At 56.5% G+C, this 24,477-nt stretch overlaps 2 protein-coding genes across 2 annotated transcripts in view; both read right to left on the bottom strand.

Annotated features, from left to right (window-relative positions):
• Positions 1-108, bottom strand: part of HES6 (hes family bHLH transcription factor 6) — a 1,018-nt gene extending 910 nt beyond the window's left edge. The window contains exon 1 of the mRNA XM_007943543.1: positions 3-108. Coding sequence (XP_007941734.1) covers positions 3-108 — 106 coding nt within the window. The remainder of the gene's footprint in view (positions 1-2) is intronic.
• A 5,070-nt stretch (positions 109-5,178) lies between these two features.
• Positions 5,179-24,477, bottom strand: part of PER2 (period circadian regulator 2) — a 36,414-nt gene continuing 17,115 nt past the window's right edge. The window contains 8 exon segments of the mRNA XM_007943532.2: positions 5,179-5,246; positions 6,064-6,238; positions 13,099-13,249; positions 14,712-14,904; positions 17,652-17,838; positions 19,383-20,182; positions 22,107-22,361; positions 24,074-24,241. Of these exon segments, the coding sequence (XP_007941723.2) occupies positions 5,179-5,246; positions 6,064-6,238; positions 13,099-13,249; positions 14,712-14,904; positions 17,652-17,838; positions 19,383-20,182; positions 22,107-22,361; positions 24,074-24,241 (1,997 nt within the window).

Raw genomic sequence — 24,477 nt, 5'->3', positions numbered from 1 at the left:
GCCCGCCCGCGGCCCCGCAGCCTGCACCTTGCGGTCCCCCCGCGCCTCCCAGCTGTGCTCGTCCTCCCGGCCCGCGCGGCCCCGGCAGAGCCCCAGGGAGGGAGCCATGACGGCCAGCCCTGCCTCGGGGCCCGGCGCCCACAGCCTGCGGCTCCCCGGGTTCCCCCGGCCGCCGCCCACCTCCCTCGAGTCTCCAGACGCGGCCGCCCCGCCCCTTTTATAGCGTCTTATTTGCATCTCAATGCACTGATTGGCTGCACCTGTCCGGAGCGGCCAGCCGCGAGGGCGCGCGGGCCAATGGCAGCAGCGCGCTTTGTCCGACTCCGCAGCCCTGGCCGCCGGCAGCTGGCGGGGCGTGGCCGAGGGCGGGCCCAAGCGGCCTCGGGGCGACCCCTCCGGGGGCGGTCCCAGAGGAGCGGAGACCCTAGAGCGAGCCCCCGGGCGCGCTGGTCTCTGGTCCTCCAGCTGCAATGAGCACGGACCCCTAGTCTGCAGTGCCTGCGAGCAGGGGCGCAGTCACTCACGGGCCATTCATTCATTCTCTCATTCATTCATTCGCCCGCTTTTTCACGCGCCCTTGGCCAGAGGAGCGCCCTGCGCCCGGGTTCCAGGGGCCAGGGTCCCGGAGGGGCTTCGGGTCCTCGTCTGAGTGGCTGAGGAGCCCCGGGTCCTTTTCCCACAGGCTCGAGAGTCCCGACCCCGGGCTCGAACTGAAGGGGAGCCGCCCTCCGCCGGACGCCCTCTCCTGGCTCCGGGCCCTCTGGTCACCCGCTCACGGGCCCCCGGCCCCCGTGGCTCCCCATCCCCGGCGGTTCCCTCCGCCGCCTGGGCCCCGCTCTCGCCCCTCCCGCGCCCCCGCCCCCCACCCGGCCCCGCGGTAACTCGATGCCCGTGACAGTTGGCAGCTGCAGCCAACTCGGCGGAGAAAAGCGGTGGCCGCGCCAAGAGCGACAGGTGCTGGCCGCGCCTTTGTCCGGGTCGGCTTTGTCCGCGCGGGCCGCGGCGGGCGCTCCAGACGCTCGAGCCCCGCCCGGGCCGCCCATCTGCCGCCCAGCCGTGCCGGGCGCGGGCCCTGGGTGCGCGACTACGGGCGAGCGGTGCCTCGGCCAGCGCCCCGGGACCCCGCCGCCAGCACTCCCAGCCTCGGGGCGCTGCCTGGACGCGAGTGCACCGCCCGCCGCCGCCAGGCCTCTGCGCGCGGAGCGCCCCTCTCTGGTCACCCGCGATCCCTTTCCAGAGGCGCCTCCTAGCGGCTCAGGTCCGTGCCTCCCTCTCGGCCGCCATCCGGGAGGGGCAGCCAGTGCGGAGTTCCCACCCGGTCCCCACCACCACCGGGGCTGGGAGTCCCTGGTCAGGGGCACCACGTCTGACCCCAGGTCCCCTTCCCTGGCCTCCTGTGCCCCCAGCTCAAAGCCTGGCCCAGAAGCTTTGAAGGGATAGGGAAGGGAGGAGGCTAGACCCGGGGAAGGGTAACAATCCTGAGCAGGAATGGTGGCATCAAATGCCCTCCCCTTTGGGGCTGGCAGCCCTCCCATGGCCCTTCCACCTCCAGTGCCCAGACAGAGAGGCACTCACAGGCTTCAGGCAAGCCAAGCTTGAGAAGTCTGAAAACGCCACTGTCTTCCACAACCACCTGGCAGCCCTTTCTGCTGAGGTGCACCTGTCCCAGCTCTGCTTTGGTTGCTCCGGGGTTCCATGTATGAACTTTCTCCACTCACGTCCTGTTATCCTCAGTCTCCCTGACAAGCCAGAAAGCCCAGCAGTCACTCTGCACTAGCTGCTCAGAAACCCCAGTGACCCACCCCCAACACTCTCATTATTGGGGTTGACCAGGTGGGCCCTGGAGTGGGGGACCCATAGCTGGCTGTGACTTTACCTCCTTCACTGGGACTTAGACATAGTCCCACTGAAGGAGGTCAACTGGTGACTGAGATTCAGTTGCCACCACTTTGAGAAAAGTATAGGGAAGCAGGGTGATTAGGGCCGGGGGGGGGGGCCTCCAGGAAGAGACCAAGAGACCACCTGCTTTAGTGGGGAACTCAGTGTGGGAATGGAGGAGCAGGAGGTGATAAAGGCAGGCAGTGCAGACAGAAAATGAAAGGCAACTAGGAACTCCAGGAAAAACAAAAGGCTACACAGGAAAGGAAATGTCATCTTAGCGCCCCTTGGATCCTCTCACGCTGACAACAGCATGTGGCTGCTCACAGGGTTTCTACCTTTCGAACCATCTGGAGAGAAAGCGAAGGAGGCTTTGTTGTGGTCACAGAGCATAATGTGAAGCTGACCTGGACAACACTTAAAGGAGAGGCAGCCGGGTTGGGGAGAGGAGGAGGCCGCAGGGATGGCCAGGGAACTCGGGAGCTTCATCTTAGGTTTGGGGAAAGTGGCTGGAGTTGAGGGGAGGACAGGTGAAGTGCTGGGACACGTCTCAGTGTGGTCAATGGGAAAGAATCACAGGGCTGAAGTCAGCCACGTCCTCCGTTGGGGCCTATTTCCTGCTGGCCAGCTACTTCGGACTTTCCCTCTGCAGAGCCTGGCTACCCCATCTTGGGGCCACCAGCCCTCTGCCCTCCCTGGAGAGGCCTCTCCTAGTGGACCCACTTCCTGCCATTTGTCCCTTGGACAGAGCCTGCCTTCAAAGGTGGTTGGCGCCCAGACTTCCTGAGCACTGTGGCCCTTTGATCCCCCAGATCCAGGACAGAGGCCGTCAAGGCTGGGCAGGGCCACTGGGACCAGTTAGCAGCAGGGGTGGCAGGTCATAAATCCTGGGAGAACAAAGGCCGCAGCCAGCCCAGCCCTGTGGGCAGTGGGCAATCTGCCCGGAGCTCCTTTTGATTTGGAATAGAGGAGGGTGGGGGCACTGCTGGGTTTATACATAAAAAATAAACAAAAATGCAGTCCCCTGAGGGACTCAGAAAGCCAGGGCAACAGCCACATCTGGCCCCTCAGGGCTGGTCCGCAGGAGGCCCTGAGCTCAGAGGACTCGGTTCACTCAGCAGTGGGATTTAGACAATCAGGCCTGGAAGCTGAGTGGAGTCCCCCTGCCCCTCTCCACACCTTGCAGAGGTGCTTCTGGGAGGCTGGCACTGGGTCCAGGACCCGCCCACCTGCCTGCTCAGATCCTAGGGTCCTGGTTTGCAAAGTGAGGGAGACAGGAACTGACCTCCACTGTGCAGGCTGGGCCCCAAGGCTCCACCCCATCTCTGTCCTCAGAAAGGATTCTGCTGCACTGCCCACATCTTCCCCGGTGGGACAGAGAGACTTTTCTGATGCGGACGCCTTCAGCCCCGTGGCCTGCACACAGGCAGCCGGCCCAGGCAGCTCAGCAGTGCAATAGGACACCGAGGGAACAGCCATGGTACCTGGGGTCACCAGAGTTGGGGGAGTGCAGGGGGCTGAGCCAGGCAACCACACCCCTCCATTTGCAGGCTGAGACTGCAGACCACCCTGATTACAGGAGTCGATTTGCATTTTATGAAGCCACTGGGCTGCTGTGTTGTATGACACACACACACAGAGCCAGGGGGCCCAGCAAAAGTGAACCGCACAAAACAAGGCGGCGGTAAAGGGCCTCTGGGGTGGAAGGTTCCGGCACGTAGGATGACCAGGGTTCTGCACTTGAAGAGGCCTCTCTCCACTTCTATTCAGGTTTTCCCCTGGATGACTCAGGGTGGGCAAACAGTGAGGTGCCTGACTACCAGCCCAGAGGCTGGCGTTCAGACCCACTCAGACGTGCCGAGGAACACCGGCCTGGCCATCTGCTCCCAAAAGGTCCCAGCCCTGAAAAGCCTCTGCAGCAGCTCTGCTCCACACACAGGACACACAGCTAAAAATAGACTCGCTTTATTTACCAATATTCTAAAAGGCAAAAAAGTCATAAAAAGACACAAGCAGCCAGACAAACATATTGCACTGCGGGCGGAAAGCTCAGTTCGCGTGGGAACAAACCACCTGTCCGTCCAGGCTCAGAACCTCCCTCTCCGCCGCCGAGCGTGCACTGACGTTTCTCTTTAGAAATGTCTTCAAAGGAGGCTCAGTTTGAAACGGAGAGATTCGTCCAACACCCGTGTAAGCGCACAGACTGAAGAGAACAGATGGTACGGTGCTCGGGGCCGTGTCAACAGGGTCACAAAACGCTTCTATTCAGCCAGTGGTCCAGCACACACCGAAGCTACGCAGCTCAACAGTCCAGCGATGCACAAACATCAACGAGCGGAGTCGGGCTGAAGACGAACGTTTGCAATGGTGCGGGGAGAGCGTTGCGGCAGTTTCGTGTTTAGGTGCCACAACTGTGACCACCTGGTCAGAGGCAGGCGCTGGTGGTGGCATCTAGTTTCCACAGAAGCACACGCTGCTACCACACCCCTGGCATCGGAGGGGATGTTACTTTGTAAACCAAAATAAATAAATAAATAAAGCGTGTTCTTGTGTTTGAGTTTATGAAAACAGGGGTTCAAATTCAGATGGCTGGACTAGGAGCCAACTGGGTCGGCAGGGCACACGGCCTGTCTCACTGTGGCCGTGGGGGCACTGAACAACAAGGCCAAGCCCTGCTTCCTCGAGCGTTTGCGGACCTGGTGCCATTTCGGGCCAACCGGGCCATGGCAAGCACTTCTCAGACACCAGACATTTTACTCACCATCTTTGGGATAAAGGATGCAAAATGAGGTTGTGGAAAAGAAAAAAAAAAAAAAGGGCTTTCACCCAAATCACAATGAAGAAAAATTGGGGTGTGTGGTCTGTCTCCCCCAATGTCGGAATGACCTGAAGTGACCGTGGCACCGGTGGACGCCGGCTGGCAGCAACCTGCTGCATCGGCAAGGCTGGGCTTGTGAAAAAGTGGGGGAGCTCACTGCACCCCAGAAATGCAGCACAGTTGGAAACTGCTGTAGTGGCTCATGTGGCATGGCCCTTGGCTTGGTCACAGCCACGTCCGTGAGGCCGTGGCAGAAGCAGACCACTTGGGAGTTACTCCCTCCACACGTGTCTCTTTTGCACAGGAAGTCCTCCTCCGAGGTGACTGACCACACACTGGCCGCGCTGGCCGAGATGGACTCACGGACGAAGAACTATCCAGATGGTGTAGAGGTACCTTACTCATGGAGCTGGTCACACAAACCAATGGCCCTCTCAACCCAGAGCAAGCATGTCAACTTCGCCGTCAATCAACAGACCACATCACGTGGAAATGCTGAGCACCACAGCTCTGGACACCGGGGCTACTGGTTGCCGGGTAACCACCACACCTGGTGAAAGGCAACAGGAAGAGGCTGAGAGCGCCACCTGTGTCTGACCAGGGTGGATTACCCAGGAAGCAAGCTAAGCATGGGCTGGCTTGTGCTACTCATCTGTGGTGACCACTTTCACATTTCCCACCACATCACAGTTTCGGCTTCCAGGTCTGGCTGGCACCGCCCACGGAATCAAAGCCTCCTTTCCGACACTGAATCCCTGACAGGGACCGAGTGCCCAGTCAACAAGGAAGCATGGATTTACCCGTGCTTACTCATCTGCAGTGAGCAGTGTCACACGGCTCACTAGAGATCAGTCAGCAAGCCTGGGCTTATCTTGTTTACTGGGCACTCTGCCTGTTAACTCTGACAAAATGATAACTTAGATAAAAAGCAGCTTGGGAGAGGGGCACAATCTGATCTGAGGACTTCCGTGATGCTGACAGACCCCGGTGCAAACTTGCCCCAGAAGGTTCCAGAAGCCCCGTACATGTGGCATCCTGACCACTGGTCATACGTGCCCTGAGACTGGATAATCCACGGGTCAGGGGACGGCTGTGCACGCCGTGGCAACTCCCTGCAGGCTTCTAAGGAGGTGTGCCAGAGTCCAAGTTCAAGAACCAATCTCCTCCCTGCCCCTCAGGTCTTCCTATTTAGGAATTACAGAAAACAACACATTTCTTCCCAAACCCTCCTACTCCCATCTTAAATCACCCTTTCAGATAAATACTTTTTTTTTCTAAAACAGAAAAGTCATGTAAGTCCATCTGTCCGTTTCGCCAGAAATGAACCCCAGTGTCTCCTCTCTCCCAGCCTCTCCAAGGTTGGTCACTGGGCTCCAAGGAGGGGCCGCGTGTGCTCTTCTCTCTCTGGACTCAGGGGGGTCCACTTCCTCCCTCGTTGGTGTCCGTGACTGTGCTGGGGCCCAGCACAGAGACGTCTTGAACCTCTTCCTCGTATGGGACACAAATGCTGCCTTTTCCCTTGTTTTCACAGTAAACACATTCCTTCAAGGAAAACGGAGAACAGACAACAGACATGAGACCTTTAGTACATAGAAACAGTCCAACCTGAGGCAACCTGAGGCCACGAGTGACCACACGTTAGCCTGCTAGCAGGCAGGCGGCTGGCAGAGTGCCTAGGAGTGGGGCAGCCTCCATCGGAGGTGTTTCTGGGTCTGCTGGCTCCCACAGGGGCCAGAGCCATCCCCAAGGGGCCCAGCACCCCGAGTCCCCCAAAGCCAGCCAGCAGGCCTAGGCTTCATTCCCAGCTCCCCCACTTTCTGCCACTGGGACCTGGAGTAAGTTACCTGCCTGCCCTGAACCTGTCTTCCAATCTGTGAAATGGGACAGTAACGCACCTTCTCACTGGGGCCGCTCCATGTCTGTTGAGTTCCTGTTGTGGTGCTAAGCACTGGGGGGTCAACAGCGAGTAAGACAGACACGGCCCTGCCCCTGGGAGCTACATCCCAGTGGGGGAGGGGGCAATAAAATGAACAAGGAACAAGGAGGCCACAGAACCCCAGAGACATCAGCACTGCTGACAGAGCAAAGGTAGAATGGAGCGTGTGTGCACGCACATGTGTGTGTGTGCGCTCCTGGGTGTGTACGTGCAAGCACGCATGTGTGAGGGCCACCATTTTACGTGGACCTTCAGGGTACATGGTGTGTGTGTGGAGGAAGCGGCCCTTCAGGAAAGGCCACCGAGAAGGTGACTGCAGTGGATACTAGGTGCGTCCATGGATGAAGAACTTCAACACTCCTCCCTCAACAGCTGCGGCCGCACGCCTCTCCCCCCGCACGTGAGGCGGGGCCCAGTGGCTCGGTCCTAACCAAGAGAATGTGGTGGAAGGGGCAGTGAGTGGCTCCTGAGACATAAAAGGCCCTATTCTCTTGGAGTTACCACTCTGAGAAAAGACTCTGCCACGTCACAAGGACACTCAAGCAGCACTAGGGAGAGGCCCACGAAGCCAGTCCTGAGGCCTCCTGCCAACAGCCAGTGCTGCCTGAAAGGCATGGGACTGGGCCGCGCTGAAAGCTCCGCTTCCAAATGTCCGACGGCAGAGGCCAACATCCTGATGACAGCCTGAGACCTGAGCCAGAACCACCCAGAGAAGCTGCTCGCAAACCCAGACCCAAAGGAACTGTGTGAGGTGAAACGCTTACTGCTTACAGCCACTCAGTTCTGGGGCGATTTGCTGTGCAACGATAGATAAATACAGGGTCATGTGACAAGAGGTTGGAAGGAAGCCAGAGGGAGTCGTGGGCATATACCCGAGGAGAGGCCATGATGAGAGAAGGTCAAGTGCTAAGGCCCTGGGGCATCAGCCTGCCCAGGGAATCCAGGCCTTGTAGCTGGGAGGAGAGAGGAAGGGGACGTGGAGTGGGAGATGATGGTATGGGGAAACACGAGGTAGAAACCCCAGCCCCTCTCCCTGTGGTCAGAATCCCACCGGGGAATGGTTCTCTCTGTCGTGTGAACGAGGTAATGTGTGTAGGGGGTGTCTCCAATCGGTCTCTTTCAAGGTATAGAAGAGCAGATTAAACAAGAAAGCAGCAGGCAGAGACAGGGGAACAGAGCTGCCAGGCCACATGGAGATCAGAGAGCAGCACTTCCCCCAATGCCAGCGCTCTAAATTTGCTCTTCTCGACTCCTAAACTGTGAGAAAATACACTTCTGTTTGTCAAAGCCACCCTCTTGTGGTGTTTCCATTAGAGCAGCACTAGATGACTAAGAAAGCTGTCGAAGCTGCCTGGTTGGGCCCAGGAAAGAGCAGGAAGAGCTACTGGGGGACAGAAGGGTCTGTGGTCAGATGGGGCATGGGTCACCGTGCAGGGGTGAGGGCTGAGAGGGCACCACAGAGTGGGCACCGTGTGCCCCATACAAGCCTGCGTGGCTGCGAAAATTCCCATCAAATTCTGTCCCCCTGTGTACTGAGGCTTTACGCAGGAGGGGTGTTCTGTCTGGTTTGCTATTTTTTTAAACAGAGAGTAACTGGAAGAAAGAAGAAAATAATTCAGACTCTAGCAAGCGACGGAGATTAGATGTCTAGAATCTCTTTGGAAGCGGCGTTGATGCAGTGCGGTGAGCTACTAGGTGCGGTTTGTCCAGCCAGGCTTTGTGACTCCTGCCAGATTACCGGGTGGGACCATGCAAATAAGGCTCATGGAAGTGGCACGTGGGGACTGGTTAGTTTTGTCACTCTGCTAGGCTTCAATGAGCCCTCCTAGAGGCAGAAGGGGGGATCTCACTGCCATCAAGAGAGAAGACCCAGAGGTGGAGTGGAGTGGGTCCTCGGACCTGAGATCCCTGTGCAGGTCGTTAATGACCTCCTTGACAGAGAGCCAGCAGAGAGGACCGGCTGAGGAACCAAGAAGCACAAGACAGAAAGGCAGGCTTGCCGGCCCTCAGAGCAAGAAAGCTGAGTGCCTTTGAGCAGGAGGCTTGGTGGTGGAGGGGGTTGCACACAGGTGCCTCTCTTGGCAAAACTAAAAGAGCTTTGTGACACTTGCCCGAGCAGAGCAGAGGCCAGGCGGAGAAGCCAAGGCCACAGAGGTGGGTCTGAGGGCACAGCAGAGGGGAGACTGTCCTAATCGAATAACTGAACCCTGCAGAGAAGCAGTGAGTGCTGTGGGAGGGACGGGTGGTGTCAGAACCGGTAGAAAGGCTGGAGGGTGGTGCACGTCTGGCCTCATGGGTATAAGCCTTGGGTTGTTAATGGTGACTCTTGTGAAGTTAGAGGTCAGAAGATGCTGCCTCCATGTCCTTTTTGCAGTTAAAAATTAATCTGAAAGTTTTTTGAAGTACACTTAACAGTTAATGATGCAGTACCTTTTTTAAAAAAATAAATGTTTTAACTTTAGAATTTATGTTGTTGTTAGGTACCACTGAGTCAGCTCCAACACACAGTGACCCCATGTCCAACAGAACGACTCTGCCAGGTCCTGTGCCATCCTCACAACTGTTGCCACGCTGGAGCCCAACGTCGCAGCCCCCGTGTCAGCGCAGCCTGTCGAGCCCATCATGGCAGCCACTGTATCATGGCAGGCACCGTATCATGGCAGGCACCGTATCATGGCAGCCACCGTGTCAGTGCAGCCTGTTGAGGGCCTTCTCCTCTTTGGCTGATCCTTTACTTTACCAAGCACGACGTCCTTCTCCAGGGACTGGGCCCTTCCAACAACATGACCAAAGTATGAAACACAAAGTCTGGCCACTTTCACTTTTAAGGAGTATTTCAGCCATACCTCTTCCAAGACAGATCTCTTCGTTCTGTGGTTTTCCTTACTCTCACGTGCGTATCAGGTGACTGCAAATACCCCGGCTTGGGTCAGACGCACCTTGCAGCTCAAAGAAACATCCTTGCTCTTCAACACTTTACGGAGGCCTTCACGGATCTGCCTGGTACAATACGTCATCTGACTTCTTGACTGTTGCTTCCACAGGCACTGATTGTGGATCCAACTAAAATGAAATCCTTGACAACTTCAATCTTCTCCATTTATCGTGATGCTGCCTATTGGTCCAGTTGTGAGGATTTTTGTTTTCTTTATGTTGAGATGTAAACCACACTGCAGACTGTAGTCTTTAATCTTCATTAATAAGTGCTTCAAGTCATCCTCCTTTCAGCAAGCAAGGTGGTGTTGTCTGCATATTGCAGGTTGTTAATGATTCTTTCTCCAAACCTGATGCTGTGTTCTTCATGTGATCCAGCTTCTCAGATTATATGCTCAGCACACAGATTGAATAAGTGTGGCGAAAGCCTACAACCCTGACACCCTCTCTTCCTGACTTTAAAGCACACGGTCTCCCCTTGTTCTGTTTGAACGACAGCCTCCTGGTCTATGTAAAGGTTCCTCATGAGTACAATTAAGTGTTCTTAATTCCCATTCTTCTCAGTGTTGTCCACAATGTGTTACGATCCACACAGTCAAACGCTTTTGCATAGTCAATAAAATACAAGTAACCATCTTCCTGGTATTCTTTGCTTTCAGTCAAGATCGATCTGACATCAGCAATGATATCCCTCATTCCACATCCCCTTCTGAATTCAGCTTGCATTTCTAGAAGCTCCCTGTCAATATACCACTGTCACTATTTTTGAATTATCTTCAGTAAGATTTTACTTGAGTGTGATATTGTTCTGGTTACCTAGTGCCTCTCTGACAAAAATATACCACTAATGGGACGGCCTTAACAAACAGGAGTTTATTCTTACAATTTGGAGGCTTTAAGTCCAAGTTCAAAGTGCCAGGCTCTAGGGGCTGGGTGAAAGCGCCACCACCTTACGGTCCAGCTCTGCCTCCTGCTCCCGGCCCACTGGAACTAGAGGCGTTTCTTCACTCAGACAGCTGCTGGCTGCTGAGGCTGAGAAGCCCCAAGGTTGACAAGGAAAAAGGCACAGTCCCAATGTTACCAAACCACAGGGCAGGCTATTAACTTAAGTCCACTGTAAGTCCCAAGGTCAGCAGAGCATAGTAGGCTGCTGAGCAACGACACAGCTCCATGCAGGGTCCAAGTGTGCCACAGGCTAGAGACCATTCCCAAAGCTGCTTCTTATATACAGGTAGCAGACCACATAGCCAACCCAGCTACTCAGCTGCCTGTGGTGGATCCCACCATGGAGCTGACTGCCAGTCTCATCATGGGGAATAACTACCACCAGCTGCCCAGCCACTCAACCAGGCTCAGCCAAGCTGACACACAAACACAACCACCACGGATATTAATGATACTGTTCGATAATTTCCACATTCTGTGAGATCACCTTTCTTTGGAATGGGTACCAATATGGATCTCTTCCAATCACTTGGCCAGGTAGCTGTCTTCCAAATCTCTTGGCACAGGCAAGTAAGTGCCTCCAGCACGGCATCCATTTATTGAAATGTCAATTCCTGGAGCCTTGTTTTTCACCAGTCCCTTCAGTGAAGCTTTGACTTCTTCCTTCAGTACCGCCGGTTCTTGATTGTGTGCCGCCTCCTGAACTGGATGAACACCGACCAGCTCTTTTTGGCGCCGTCACTCTGCACGCCTTCCGTCCTCTTTCAATGTTGCCTGAATCATTCCATATTTTGCCCATAGAATCTTTCAGTATTGGAATTCAAGGCTTGGATTTTTTCCTCAGTTCTTTCAGCTTGGGAAATGCTGAATGTGTTCTTCTGTTTTTCTAACTTTAGGTCCTTGCGCATTTCATTGTAATAACTGACTGTGTCTTCTCGAGCTGCTCTTTGAAATCTGTTCAGCTCTTTTATCTTGTCATGTCTTCCCTTTGCCTTAGCTACTCTCCTCTCAAGGGCAAGTTCAAAGTCTCTTCTGACACCCCTTTTGATCTTTTCTTCCCTTTGTCTTTTTAATGACCTTTGCTTTCTTCATGGATGATGTTCTTACTGTCATCCCACAGTTCCTCTGATTGTCGGTCCCTGGTGTTCAATGTGTCAAACCTAGTCTTCAGATGGTCTCTAAAGTCAGATGGGATAAAGGTCATAGTTTGGCTTTCATGGACTTTTAATTGTCTTCAGCTTCAACCTGAACTTGTATGGGAGCAGTTGATGGTCTGTTCCACAGTCGGCCCCTGGCCTTCTTCTGATGATGACACTAAGCATCTCCGTCATCTCTTCCTACTGACACAGTTCTTCATGTTTTCTTTTTTGATTTCCATCTGGCATGGTCCACGTGTGTAGTCACTATTTATGTCGTTTAAAGAAGACATTTGCAATCAATAAGTCGCTGGTTGTGCAAAATTCTATCACATGATCTCCAGTGTTACTTCTATCAGCAAGGCCCTATTTTCCAGCTACTGTTCCTTCCTTCTTTCCAGCGTTTGGATTCCGATCACCAGTGATGATCGATACATCTTGATTGCATGTTTGGTCAGTTTAAGACTGCAGAAGTTCATAAGAATCTCCAATTTCTTCATGTTTGGCTTCAGTAGTGTTAACTGGTCTTTCTTGTAGGTGTATGGATATTATCCTATCATTGACAGCGTTGTACTTCAGGATAGGCTTTGAAACATTCTTTCTGACAATGAGTGTGATTCTGTTCCTCTTTATGCTGTCATTCCTGGCACAGTAGACCATGATCACCCAGTTCAAAACAGCCAGTGCTAGCCCATGTCAGCTCACTAATGCCCAGGGTATCAATCTTTATGCCTTCCATTTCATTCTGACAGCTTCCAACTCTACTAGATTCACACTTGGTACACTCCACCTCCTGATCATTAATGGATGTTTGCAGCTGCTTTTTCCCACTCTGAGTCGTGCCCATCAGCAAACAAAGGCCTTGAAAACCCGAGTCCATGCTCATCACTGCGGCCGACTCTGCTGGGAGGCAGCCCTCCCCGGTGCTGTTCTGAGCGCTTCCAACCACAGGGCTCTTTTTACCCCACTGGATCAATGTTCTGTGATATTCCTAAGGTTCTCAGTGGCCAATGGTTTTCAGAACTGGACTTTGCCACATCCTTCTTCCTAGTCTTAGTCTGGAAGTGCCACTGGAACCTAGTCACCATGGGTGACCCTGCTGGTATTTGACATACCAGCGGCATAGCTTCTAGCATCACAGCAACACACAAGCCACCAGAGTCCGACACACACACAGACGCGTGGTGGCACTGTTCCCAGACGCCCAGGGACGCTGCACAGGCAGAGTGCTCCTGGGGCGGTGACCTTTGAGCTCAGAAGGGTTTTAGCACACACACCTGCACGTCCATGGCTTTAGCATACACACCTGCACGTCCACGGCTGTAGCACACACACCCGCATGCCCGCAGCTCCAGCACACACATCTGCACGTCCATGGCTTTAGCACACACACCTGCACGTCCACGGCTGTAGCACACACACCCGCATGCCCACGGCTCCAGCACACACACCTGCACGTCCATGGCTGCAGGCAGGCCGCCGGCCTGCATCCAGGGGTGGACCTCACGGAGTTCCTGCTTCTGGGCTTCCGTGAACTGGGGCTGGAACCTCTGCAGTGCTTTGAGCCTCTCCCTGTCCTCCTTCAGAACCATGTCCAGGTTCCTGCACAAAGTAATTTATTTAATGACAGGTAAGCTTCAGAGTGTTTTAGGAGGTTTTCTATCTTTTTAAAATAAATCCACTTATTTTCTACCAAATCTTTTGACACTCATAATAGTTTTTGAGGATTTTGTTTAATGCCAATTTCTTTCGCATTAAAATAATCGCCCAGGGTAAGGTAACTTAATCTTTCCAGTATGTCCTATGTAGCTGCTGTTTGACGACCTGCACCATGATCTGACTTTTACTGGATCAGGCCTGTGCGCTGGGCGTCAGCAGAAGGCCCCCGGCCCCCAGGCTCAGTCCAGCATCACCACACCCGAGTCAGCTCCGCCTCAGGGCAACCCCGCGGGCGTCAGTGCGGCACTGTGCTCCCCAGGGCTGTCAATGGCTGAGTTTTAGGAAGCAGATCACCAAGTCTTCCTCCAAGACGTCTCTGGGTGGACTTGCACCTCTAACCTTTTGGTTTGCAAGCAAGTGCATTCACTGTTTCATTTACACCACCCAGGGACTCCTTGGTTCACCACCAAAAACTTCCCAAATCAAACCTGTCGCTGTTGAGTCGACCATGACTCACAGCAACCACACACGTTACAGGACAGACTTGGGTCCACAGAATTCTCGTAGCTATCATCTTTACAGAAGCAGACACATTCATGGAGTTTCCATGTGGATCCGAACTGCCAGCCTTTTGGTTAGTGGCTCAGCCCAAACCACCCGCACTATTCAGGGACCTCTGGCTTGCCGTGGGCATTGCCCATCTGGGAGATCCCTGCTGCAGACATAGTGGGTAAAATAATCTTCCCTTGCCAGAGGTCCAGTGCTGGGCCAGGTGGCAGCCACTCTGAGGCCCCTGGGACAGACAGTGGCCATTCCAAGGCCACTGGGCCAGTGCCGGGCCAGGTGGCGGCCACTCTGAGGCCCCTGGGACAGACAGTGGCCACTCTGAGGCAACTGGGCCAGTGCCAGGCCAGGTGGCAGCCACTCTGAGGCAAGCCCCACCTCCCCTGGCCTGGAGCCCGGCTTTTTCAGTTTTGGGAGTTAATCCTTCCTTCCTTCACCCCAGCTTCCCCTACCGAGGGGTGTTCTGCAGGGGCCAGGACCATGTCTTCTTTGCTAAAGCAGCCGGATGTGGTGGCCGTGGGTCAGCTACCACCTCGACCCTGAACACTGTTCTTCTACCCCTTACCCTGCAGCGCTCCCAGGCAACAGAGCTCAGGGGATGTGTGGGCACAAATGCTTTGTCAACTTGGAGAGCCAGCCCCTGGCGAAATCTGTGGACCAACCACCCCTCTAACAGGGCAGCAGTATGCAGGGGCCATCCCACCACGCTCACAGAACACATGGCTCATCTGGAGGGAACCCTGCTTCCACAGGATGTCCCATTCCACCTGAAGACCAGGTTGTTTAGGGGACATTTATACTCAGCCCTTCCTGCATTTGTAGGACCAGAGCAGGGGTTTACCGGGCCGGCATCTGGTAGGTCATCATGACGCTGTCGTCCGTGTCGGCCATCAGCAGCCAGACGGGGTCCTGCAGGACGTACTTAATGAGGTGCTCGCTCTGGCCCACATCCACGCCCGACTTTGCTTTGTGATTATTCTCCGAAGAGTCGATGCTTCCGAAGTATCTGCTGGTGTGACCCGTGTCACTGCTGCCTTTAAACACACAGTGTGTTCAGTCAGAACCCTGCCTTATGAGCTCAATCCCTGAACAATGGGCTTCCGAGAGGCAATGACAGATGGACAGGTGCGGTGTAGTAAATTACTTAGTGGGGCTTTTCTACCCATAAGTCTTTGTAAACTCCAAGGTGGGGTTTTCTATGAGCAACTGAGGAGCTCCTGATTGCTGAAGTTGTCCACCTGGAGTATTTCTGTTGGGAGTGGCACAAAACAATGTTCTGGGAGGTGCCCACTCTCTCAGGTGCTTAGAATTCTGATGCTGTGATTGGCTAGTTTGACCACCCTTCTGGGCTCAAAAGGAGGCCTCCTGGAGGCAGAACTCTGACTGCTGGTTGAGGAAGACGTGCTACAGAGACCCAGGCTCCTGAGACACGCGTTGCTGGGAAAGAGACGCAAGAGACACACATTGATGAGTGAGACACCGAGGGACCAACACTGCTGGGAAAGAGACTGTGAGAGACTGTTTGTTGGCTGAGGGACGGTGGGCTGGGAGAGAGACTGAGCATTTTACCTAAACCTGAATTGTAGCCTGTGGTGCTTCCCTAATAAACCCCATAATCTGTGAGTTCTGTGTGGCCACTGCAGTGAATTATCGAACCCAGGAGAGAGGTGGTGGGTGCTGCGGGAGAAACGGTTGGTGAAAGGGCTGGAGGGAAGCAGCATGTCTGGCCTCGCAGGAATAGGCCTTGGGCTATTGATGGTGATTCTGCCTTCCTCTTGTGGGATTAGGAGCTCTGGTAGCATAGTGGCTAAGGCACTTGACTGCTAACCAGAAAGCTGGAGGTTCAAACCCACCAGCCACTCCTCGGAAGGAAGATGGGGCAATCTACTTCCGTAGTGATACTGCCTTGGAAACCCAAGGAGGGGTCACTATGAGTCGCGTCCGACTCGACGGCACATAACAACAACAACAACTTGTGGGATTACAGGAGGTCAGAATATGCGGCCTCCTTGCCGTTTTCGCAACAGTGCTGACGAATCTGGTCAGGTAACGAGGGCCTGCACTGACAACCCTTCTTCCCTTCTCTTTCCAATTCGAGTCACTCAGGTGATTTTAAAGCAGGACTTCAACTGCCACCATGGAGGTGATTCTCCATGAGTGACACACCAAGTCAGAGCAGGACTAGCAGGGCTGGGCCTTAGACAATGTCATCTTTATGCCCCTGAAACGCACTGCCACCAACTCACAGCGCCCCTAGAGGACAGAGTGGAACTGCCCCACAGGGTCTCCAAGGCTGTCAATCTTCACAGAAGCAAAGCCCAAACCACACCCACTGCTGTGGAGTCCATTCTGACCCACAGCGCCCCTAGAGGACAGAGTGGAACTGCCCCCAGGGTCTCCAAGGCTGTCAGTCTTCATGGAAGCAGACTGCTCCATCTTTCGTGGAGTGGCCGGTGAGTTCCAACCACACACTGCTGACCTTGTGGTCCACAACTGAGCATTTTAACCACTGCACTGCCAGGACTCCTTGGGTGCCTCTCGGACTCACTATCTTTTGCCTAAAAGACCTCAGAAGAGCACAGTCATGATTAGTCCGTCAGGGACATGCAGACTGCAGTCGACTTTGCCTCATGGTGGCTCCACACGTCAGGGGAGAGCTGGGCCCAGGGGGCTCTCAGGGGCTGGTTTCTCAGAAGCAGGTCCCCAGACCTTTCTTCTGAGGCACTGTGAATAGACTCGAACCCTCAACCTTTCAGGTAGCAGCTCAGCCCAGGGGACTGGGAGAAAGGGGTGAATGGTCTCCCCCCAGAAGGTATGTTGGCCTTGTTTGGGAATAGGGTCTGTGAAGATGGATTGCTAGTTAACATGAGGTCACGCTGGAATAGGTGGGCCCGAATCCCACAGGAGTGGGGTCCTTACGCAACAGGAGAAGAACAGAGTGACAAGCAGAGGAAGACAACCATGTGACAATGGAGCTTTGCTGCAGCCACAAGGCCCGGGGGGGGGGGGGGACAAGCAGGACCCTCCCGGAGAGCCCTGGAAGAGAGCCCGGCCCTGTGACACCCTCCATTCAGACCTCAGCCTCTGGAGCTGACACAGCAAATGCCTGGTGTTCTAAGCCACACACCTGGCGATACCTGGCACGCAGCCCTGGGAGACAGACACTGACCAAGCTCATTGGCCTCGTGTAGGAGGGAGCCTATGAGGGGGACTGAGGGGCCTGGCACCTGAGATTTCTAGGGAAGGAAGGGGGTTTGGATTCATAGACTGCTGTGTGCTCTTCTATTACAGACCTCAGGCAGCAAAGTCTCGAACACGTCCACACCCCAGTCATGCAAGTGGGACAAATGGGAAGGGACCCTTCCGGCCCCTGGGGCATCCCCAGGAGCCCGAGGGGCCTGAGGCCCTAGTTACACGGATGGCAGACGCTGGGCATCAGACCGTTGTGACCAAGAACCTGCAGCCCCTGCGGGAGCCATGGGCACAGCCTGGGTCTGCCGTGCCCAACAGCCAGGGGCTCAGAGACCACACACTGGATGTGCCTCAGCACCTGTCACACCTCACACAGCCTGTCTGCACCTGAGGCTCTGCCCTGAGCACGGATGTCCCCTGGAGTGTGACCAAGCTGAAGACGCCCAGACATGTGGTGAGAGAATCTCCCAGCAGCCCCTGGAGACAGGGCAGCCTGAACACACCCACTCCTAGATGTGCCCACTTTTAGAAAAGTCCATTCTCCAGACTCACCCACCCTCCAAGACACACCTATTCTCCCAGGACATACCTGTCCCACTCCGGGAGGCACTGCAGCCCAGTGACCCGGGGCCCAGGGAATCCGAGGTGGCAGAGGTACCACTCCCAGAGAGGGCCGAGCCCGTGGCAGAGCCGAGGTCTTCATTCAGCAAGAGGTCCAGCAGGTCACTGGAGGTGGAGAGGGCATCGCTGTGCTGGGCCTCACAGGGTCCACTGAGCTGTGGGGAGAGAGAGAAGACACCACTGCTCACCAGGTGTGCTACAGGGTGAACCGTGTCCCCCAGATACATGCTGAATTTCTGATCCTGGGAATGGGAGCCTGCCTGGAAATAGTCTTTGAAGGTTAACATGAGGTCACACTGGTGTAGGGTAGGCCCTAATCCTATGGGATGCTTCTTATGAAAGATGAAAACAGCTACAGAGAGAGACTCGGGCAAGACGGCCGCTGAAGATGGAGGCAGGGACTGGAGTGGGGCGTCCACTGCCAAGGACACCAGGAGCCACCAGAAGCCAGAGGGGCAGGGGACCACGTCCCTCAGAGCCTCACCCTGAGCTCGGATGCCTGGCCTCCCGACGCCGAGAGGGAACGTCTGGCCATGGAAACTTCCTCTTTGGGGGGCTTTCCAGGGCAGCCTGAAGGAGCTCAGACAGGGGCCCACTCTGGCATAGCACACAGAGGGGGCAGGCGGCTGTGGGGGCGGCAGGGCCACGGAGGCGGCTGACCTGAGCTAACAAGGGCCTTCCTGTTGAGCACTACTCCTCCTTCCCGTGCTGGGAGGAAGGCGCCACCCGAATGGAGCATTAGGTCACTGGGACCAAGTTAGAAATGCTGTTATGGCCCACGGATGCCAGCTAACGAAATCCAACATCAAAAAGGCCACTGGGAACCGGAAAAACCGGAACCGGAAGCAGGAGGCCTGTGTCCTCTGCCGTGTGCCCCTCCTCATGGGGTCAGCGCGATGCCTTCAGCAGCCCCACTCCCCCCACCCCCAGTGGTAGATGCAGAGCGGGTGGGGCCGCCTGGGGAGTTAGGCAGGGGTTTCCCTTCCCCTTGGATCCTGGAAACATGGACCTTCAAGTGGGCCTGGGACCCCAGAAACAGGAGTCGTGGGCAGCAGACAGCCCAGGAGAGCTCGTGCCCTCCCCTTCCGGAGGACCCTGGCGAGAGCAGACCCAGTCGCTCCCTCTTTGCAAGCCTCCTGTTCTTACTACCTCCCCTTCAGCCAATGTGGCCACACATCTCGGCTCATTCAGCAGCAGATGTGTTCAAGCGGAGACAAAGCCAGTGTGGTGAACTGGACTAGCACACTGTGCTGCACGCACACAGCTTGCAGGGCCCTCCTCTGCCCTCACCACACCGCCACTGCCGCCCCTGCTCGGCTGCTGCCGTTCAAAGGGGCCAAGTTCTCGTGTGTAACCTGTGGGGCTTCATCTGACAAGATGTGTTCAATGTTCGAGGCCTGTCAGTAGGTATGCTAACGGGTCACAAAGACCCTGCTACCACCTGGAGCCTGAAGGCGGTGACAGTCAGACCAGTGCCTCTACTTGTTTGGGTACCAACAGCGACAAGCCCTGGACTGTCTGCTGTTAGAACCGTTTCCCTGGAAGGCACTCATTCCGAGCGCATGCCTGCACGCCAAAATCTGAACGGGCACACAGACCCAAGTACATATAAAAGCTGCCCAGCTGAGACGATGTGGCCAGCCTCCATGCACCAGGCTGCACTTCACTGCCTGCCCTGGGCCCCCTGGGAAATCCTTACTGTTGGCTGGGCCTTCGGCGGGCGGTCCCGGGTAGTGGCAGGCTTGGCACTGGGCCCTGCAGCCATGGTCCCTGCAGCCCCCGTGGCCGCAGCGCCGCCCTCGGGCCCCTCCTCCATCTGCAGCAGGTTGAGCTGCAGAGGTGAGCTGCTGCGGGACTGGAAGAGGGGTGGGGAGGCCTGGCCCGCGGGTCCAGTGGCCGACGACGGGGTGGCTGGAGTGGCTGCACGTGATGCTGGCGGCCCGTGTTCTGCCGGAGGGCAGGCGCACGGCTGTGTGCGGAGTGGGGTCCGACCGGGGAACGTGGGCTGGGAGGCAGGGGTCATCTCAGGGTGCCCCACAAAGTTAGTCTGGCCTGGGAAGAAGGGCTGGGGCAGGTTCGGGGCCACGGCAGGGAAGGGGTAACCAGGCAGCACCAACGCCATGACTGGAGCCAGGGAGGCTGCAAACGGCGGGGGCTGGACTGCAAAGTCAGGCTGGGTGCCCACGGGCCCTGTGAAGCCAGCCTGGGGGGCGGTGGGCGCTGCTGCCACCGGCCCTGGTGTGGGGAACACGGGCAGAGAGTAGGCTGACACAGGGCCAGGGAAGGGCGTGGCGGGGCAGCTGGACTGGGACGTGTCCGACGGCGACCAGGCCGTGGTGTTGAGGCCCGTGAGCGGAGCGCGGGTGGGGGCCAGGCCTCCGGATGCTGTACTCCCGGAGGAGTCACGTGGCTGAGCCCGCTTAGGCTTAAGCTTTCTGTTCCTCCCGGGTTTCTTCCACGACGGGGGCATCCCAGAAGCGCTTCTCAGTCCCAGGGCAGCTGGAAGAGAAGAGCAGCAGAGCTCAGCGCTGCTCACGTCAGCTCCCGGGGGTCACGTCCGACGGCCCCCTGCTCACGTCAGCTCCCGGGGGTCACCGGGCCTGCTGGGCCTCAGGGCGGCGGCCGAGTCAGGGCGAGTTCAGCACACCAGGAGGGCCCTGCCTCCCGCCACCAGCGCCCCTTCCCCTGTGAACCCGCGACAATCCCACAGGGTAACCAAGCGCCTGCTTGTCGTCACCGTACAGCGGCCGTGGTCCCCCAGTATGTGGGGACAGGCACTGGCTCGTGAAACCCAAAAGACAGAATCACGCATCTCCTCTCACCACACGGCCCTTCACTACCGTTCCTTGAAAACAGAGGGTCCTGCTTCCCCTGCAGAGAGGCTGTACCGCACCCCAACTGGGGTCCGAGGGGCTGAAAGGGAGCACGTGCCCTGTAGTTAGACCCAGCCCTTCCTGTAGGGATGGCGAGTGGAGCCCACACTTTCTCCAGGAGCAGGGACTTAGGGACTGTCCCTGACGCTCCCTGGGCCGGGCCGGGGCTAGGAGTAGACTCTCTGCTTGGCAGTTGTGCCATGACTGGGGTTAGCATCTCTGGACAACGGGATGGCTCCAGGAGCCCCCAGCTCTGCTTCTTATGTCATGCAGAGTAACCTGGGGTTCTTTAGAGGGGAGTGTTTCCTCTCAGCTGTGCCTAGAGGACCTCCTGCCCGTGACACACTGCCGGTGAGCAGCCCAGGCCCGCTGCCGAGTCGGCCGCCTCCCTGTCTACAGTTACTCCTACGGGGAAGGTGCCGTGGCAGCCACGCAGGGGCACTGGGCTGCCAGGACGCACGTCCAGGTCCGGGTGGGGCTGCTGTGGACAGCGGCCAAGTCCGTGCCCTGCACAAAATGCAGGGTGGGGGCAAGCAGGGCTGGGTCGGCCTCGGGCGGGAGGGCGCCTTCTTATTCCCACAGATGTCCTGCACGATCTGGGGGGCAGGGAGAAGCAGAAGCTCCCCTAGGGGCTGCTGCCCCTCATTTCTCAGCTGTTCCTTCAGAGGGGCCTGTCCGGACCCAGGGTCCTTGGGAGCAGGTGCCTCTGGGGCTCAGTGGCACTGGTCCTGTTCTGGAGCCCGGGCCCAGCTGTGGGGCGTGGGGCAGAGCTGGGGTCTGGAGTGGGTCCAAAGGCAGCTCAGTAGCCGACAGGCTGTGCTTGGCTTCAGAGTCTGCTGCCCAGCCCCACGGCGGCTGTGCAGAGGGGCTCGCCATCCAGGGAGACAGGCATGCTTCCCTCCTCCGGTGTGAACCGGGGGCTCCCTCCCCACTCCTGGAACCCGACACCGAAGGCCCCATCAGCCCCGTGGAGGAGTCCGACCTGGCTGCCCGCGGGTCTAGTCTGCGTGGGCAGTGGGATCAGGTGCTGCACTGGGGAGGGGCACCCAGGCGGGGGTAGTTTTGCCGTTGACGCGGCTGCCCGGCAGCTGCCTGTGCCGTTCCCACTGCTGAGAGCTCTACTGCTCGGGGCCATGACCTGTGTCCATGAGACAGCGTCACAGCCGGAAAGTTCTAGGGAAACAGATGCAGCTCTCGTGGTGGTCAGACAGCTGTCCACCGACGAGCGTTCCCTGGACTGGGGACGTGAAGTGTCCCCGTCTATTTTGTTTCTTTGTTGACCGTGACTTACGAGACCCTGTGGGTCACAGAATGGAGCAGCCCCACATGGTGTTCTGGGCTGTGATCACTGTGGGAGCAGATCACCAGGCCATCCTGCCACTGAGCGGCTGGGTGGGTTCAAACCGCCAACCTTCTGGTGAACAGACACGTGCAAACCATTCATGCCACCCAGGCACCTTGCGTTTCATGTTTTGAAACCAGCATGGGATGCAGGCCCAGGAACAAAGTTTCAAGGAAAGCCCAGTCAGCAGACATCGGCTGTCACTTACCCAGCTCACGTGACTGTGCCCGGGACCTGTCCTGTAAGTAGTGGTGGCAGTGTGACTGCAGCACACCAAGCTTCCGCATCTCCTTGAACTTGTGCAGGAAGCTCTGCTCTTCCCGCTGGGTATGAGCGGCCAGCACCTCCTTGGTGAGGCCCAGATTCTTAAGGGGCTCCGTCTCAGGGCCCAAGCTGCAGCTGAGCGTGGGGCCAGCCGGGCCATCCAGGGACTCAGCCCCACTCGTGGCGTCTTCAATCATCTCTGGAACAGAGATCAAAGACCGGCTAACTCCCACATCCTCCTTTACTTCACGATACAGAATCCCTACACGAAAAGAACAAATATCCCATGATCCCACTTCGGGGGAACAGGAAGACGCAATGACGCCGGGGAAGGCTGGCACTCCACAGGGCTGCCTGGCCTTCCTGGGTGTCAGTCTTCGCCTTTGGCAGGAGGCAGTCTTCCTTCCCACTGCTCTGTCAGTGGAAAACGTTTGCATTTTCCTGCTCTGCCAGGTGTCTGCCCTACACAGGTTCTGGCTTTGGAAGATTTTATGGAGACCAAAGCCTGTGGGTGGTTGCAGGGAATGGGAGGGAGGGGAGGGGGGGCACTACTTAGGGCACTGAGTTAGTGGTGGTGGAGTGATCTGTTAAAGCATGGTGGTGACAGCTGTCCAACTAGATGAACATAACCAACGTCGCCAACCTGCACGTGTAAAGTGCTGAATCGGCAAGTGCTCTGTTACGTGTTTTTTTACAGAAATAAAACCAAGCAGCCAATACAGACTGCATGTACGAGTACATGTGAAATGACTCCATGGCAGCTGTAGCGTGAGGACCGAATTCACCCAGTACCAGGCCAAGAGCAGCGCCCGAGGGGCCTGGCCACCCAGCTGCCTTGGGAACAGTCTTCTAAGCAAACTGACATCGGGGCTGTAGGGTTTCACGCTGCACAGCAGGGTCTCCTAAGATGTCCTCAGCTCTCACGACACAACACACTGAGGTGGAATGGATGGGATGTGTCTTTCCTGATTGGGACCATGTGGAACTGGGGGTGCACATGGCATAGGACACAGGAGGAGCTACATGGGCTGGACAGAAAGGGGGGCGGGGGCTGAACCTTGGATCCACACCCTCCTCACTTCCCTGTTCCAGTGAAGAACAAATTCTGGGATTGTGTTAACCACAGGCATTTGGGAGAACCAGAAAACTCCACGCTAACCCATAAACACTGTCGGCTAGAACTCGTCACAACCCATCCTAGCTTCTGAACGCCCTCCTGGTCCCACTCAGCAGTGTGGGCTATCGAGGGTTACAGTGGTCTTACAGGACAAGACTACACGCGTGAAGCCACACCCCATCAGGGGAAGCCAAGAGGTGGTGGGGAGGCAGCGGGGCCCCTCACCCTGTGTTTTCTCAGCACCAGCTAACCGGGACCCTGAATCTGCTCAGCCCTGCAGGCCGAGGTGGGTACAGGACCACACGCCCCCTTCCGTATATGCGCCGGAACAACTACAACCAGGTGGCGCCAAAGCACAAGGGGTCAGGACAGGGTGCAGCCTGCAGGCCTGTGACTGGATTTCTGGATCCCCATTTGCTGGGCTATGGGGGGGCGCTTCTGGACTTAAATATTCTTTTTGGCTAAGTCATTTCTTCTTTTTGGTGGTAGAAACCTATGTAACAGAGCATTTGCTAACCCAACGTTTTTCACGTACTACCAGTTAGTGGCATCGACTCATTACTTGCACCGTGCAACAACTAGGCACCCCCACCAGCACCTGCTGTGGAACTCCGTCACCATGAGCAGGCTCGCCAACCCCCCAGGAACCCCTCATCTGCTCTGGGCTCCAGATGCCGCTACTCTCACTACTGCTGCAGGGGGACCACCTGGCCCTGTCCTTTCGTGGGAGACTTGGGTGAGTTATTTTTCAATCCAGATAATTCTCGACACCACCTGAGAAGCCACCAGCGTACCTAGCTCAGGCTGCGGCTTCTTGTCCCCAACGTGGACGATGGTGCTGCTGTAACTGCACTGGCTGGTAAGGGACACCACGCTCTCAGCTTTGCTGGGCAACGGCAGCGAGGTCAGGTGAGCGCTGACTTCAGCGTGGCTGTCCACCTTGGCAGGCTTCAACAGGGCTTCTTCACAGAGGAACAGAATCAGACAAGAAAACACAAAGTGGATGGCTGTTCAGGTTTAAATGCCGTCGGCCCAGACGGTGTGGGAAAGCCTAAGGGCCTGGCTGAGCCATCCCTCCCCCACAACCTGCAGCCTTGGCCGCTGTCTGCCCTCAACTCGGTGCTCGTCCTTAGGGGACAATGGTGCACTTCAATCCTGACATCTCGGGGAGGACATCAAGGCCTGGTTGTCCTCAGTG

Source organism: Orycteropus afer, unplaced genomic scaffold (assembly GCF_000298275.1).
Source record: "Orycteropus afer afer isolate SDZICR_OR568_19922 unplaced genomic scaffold, OryAfe1.0 scaffold00006, whole genome shotgun sequence".
Taxonomy (NCBI): domain Eukaryota; kingdom Metazoa; phylum Chordata; class Mammalia; order Tubulidentata; family Orycteropodidae; genus Orycteropus; species Orycteropus afer.
Note: the sequence above shows the minus strand (reverse complement) of the source record. Positions and strands in the feature narration are given on the sequence as shown.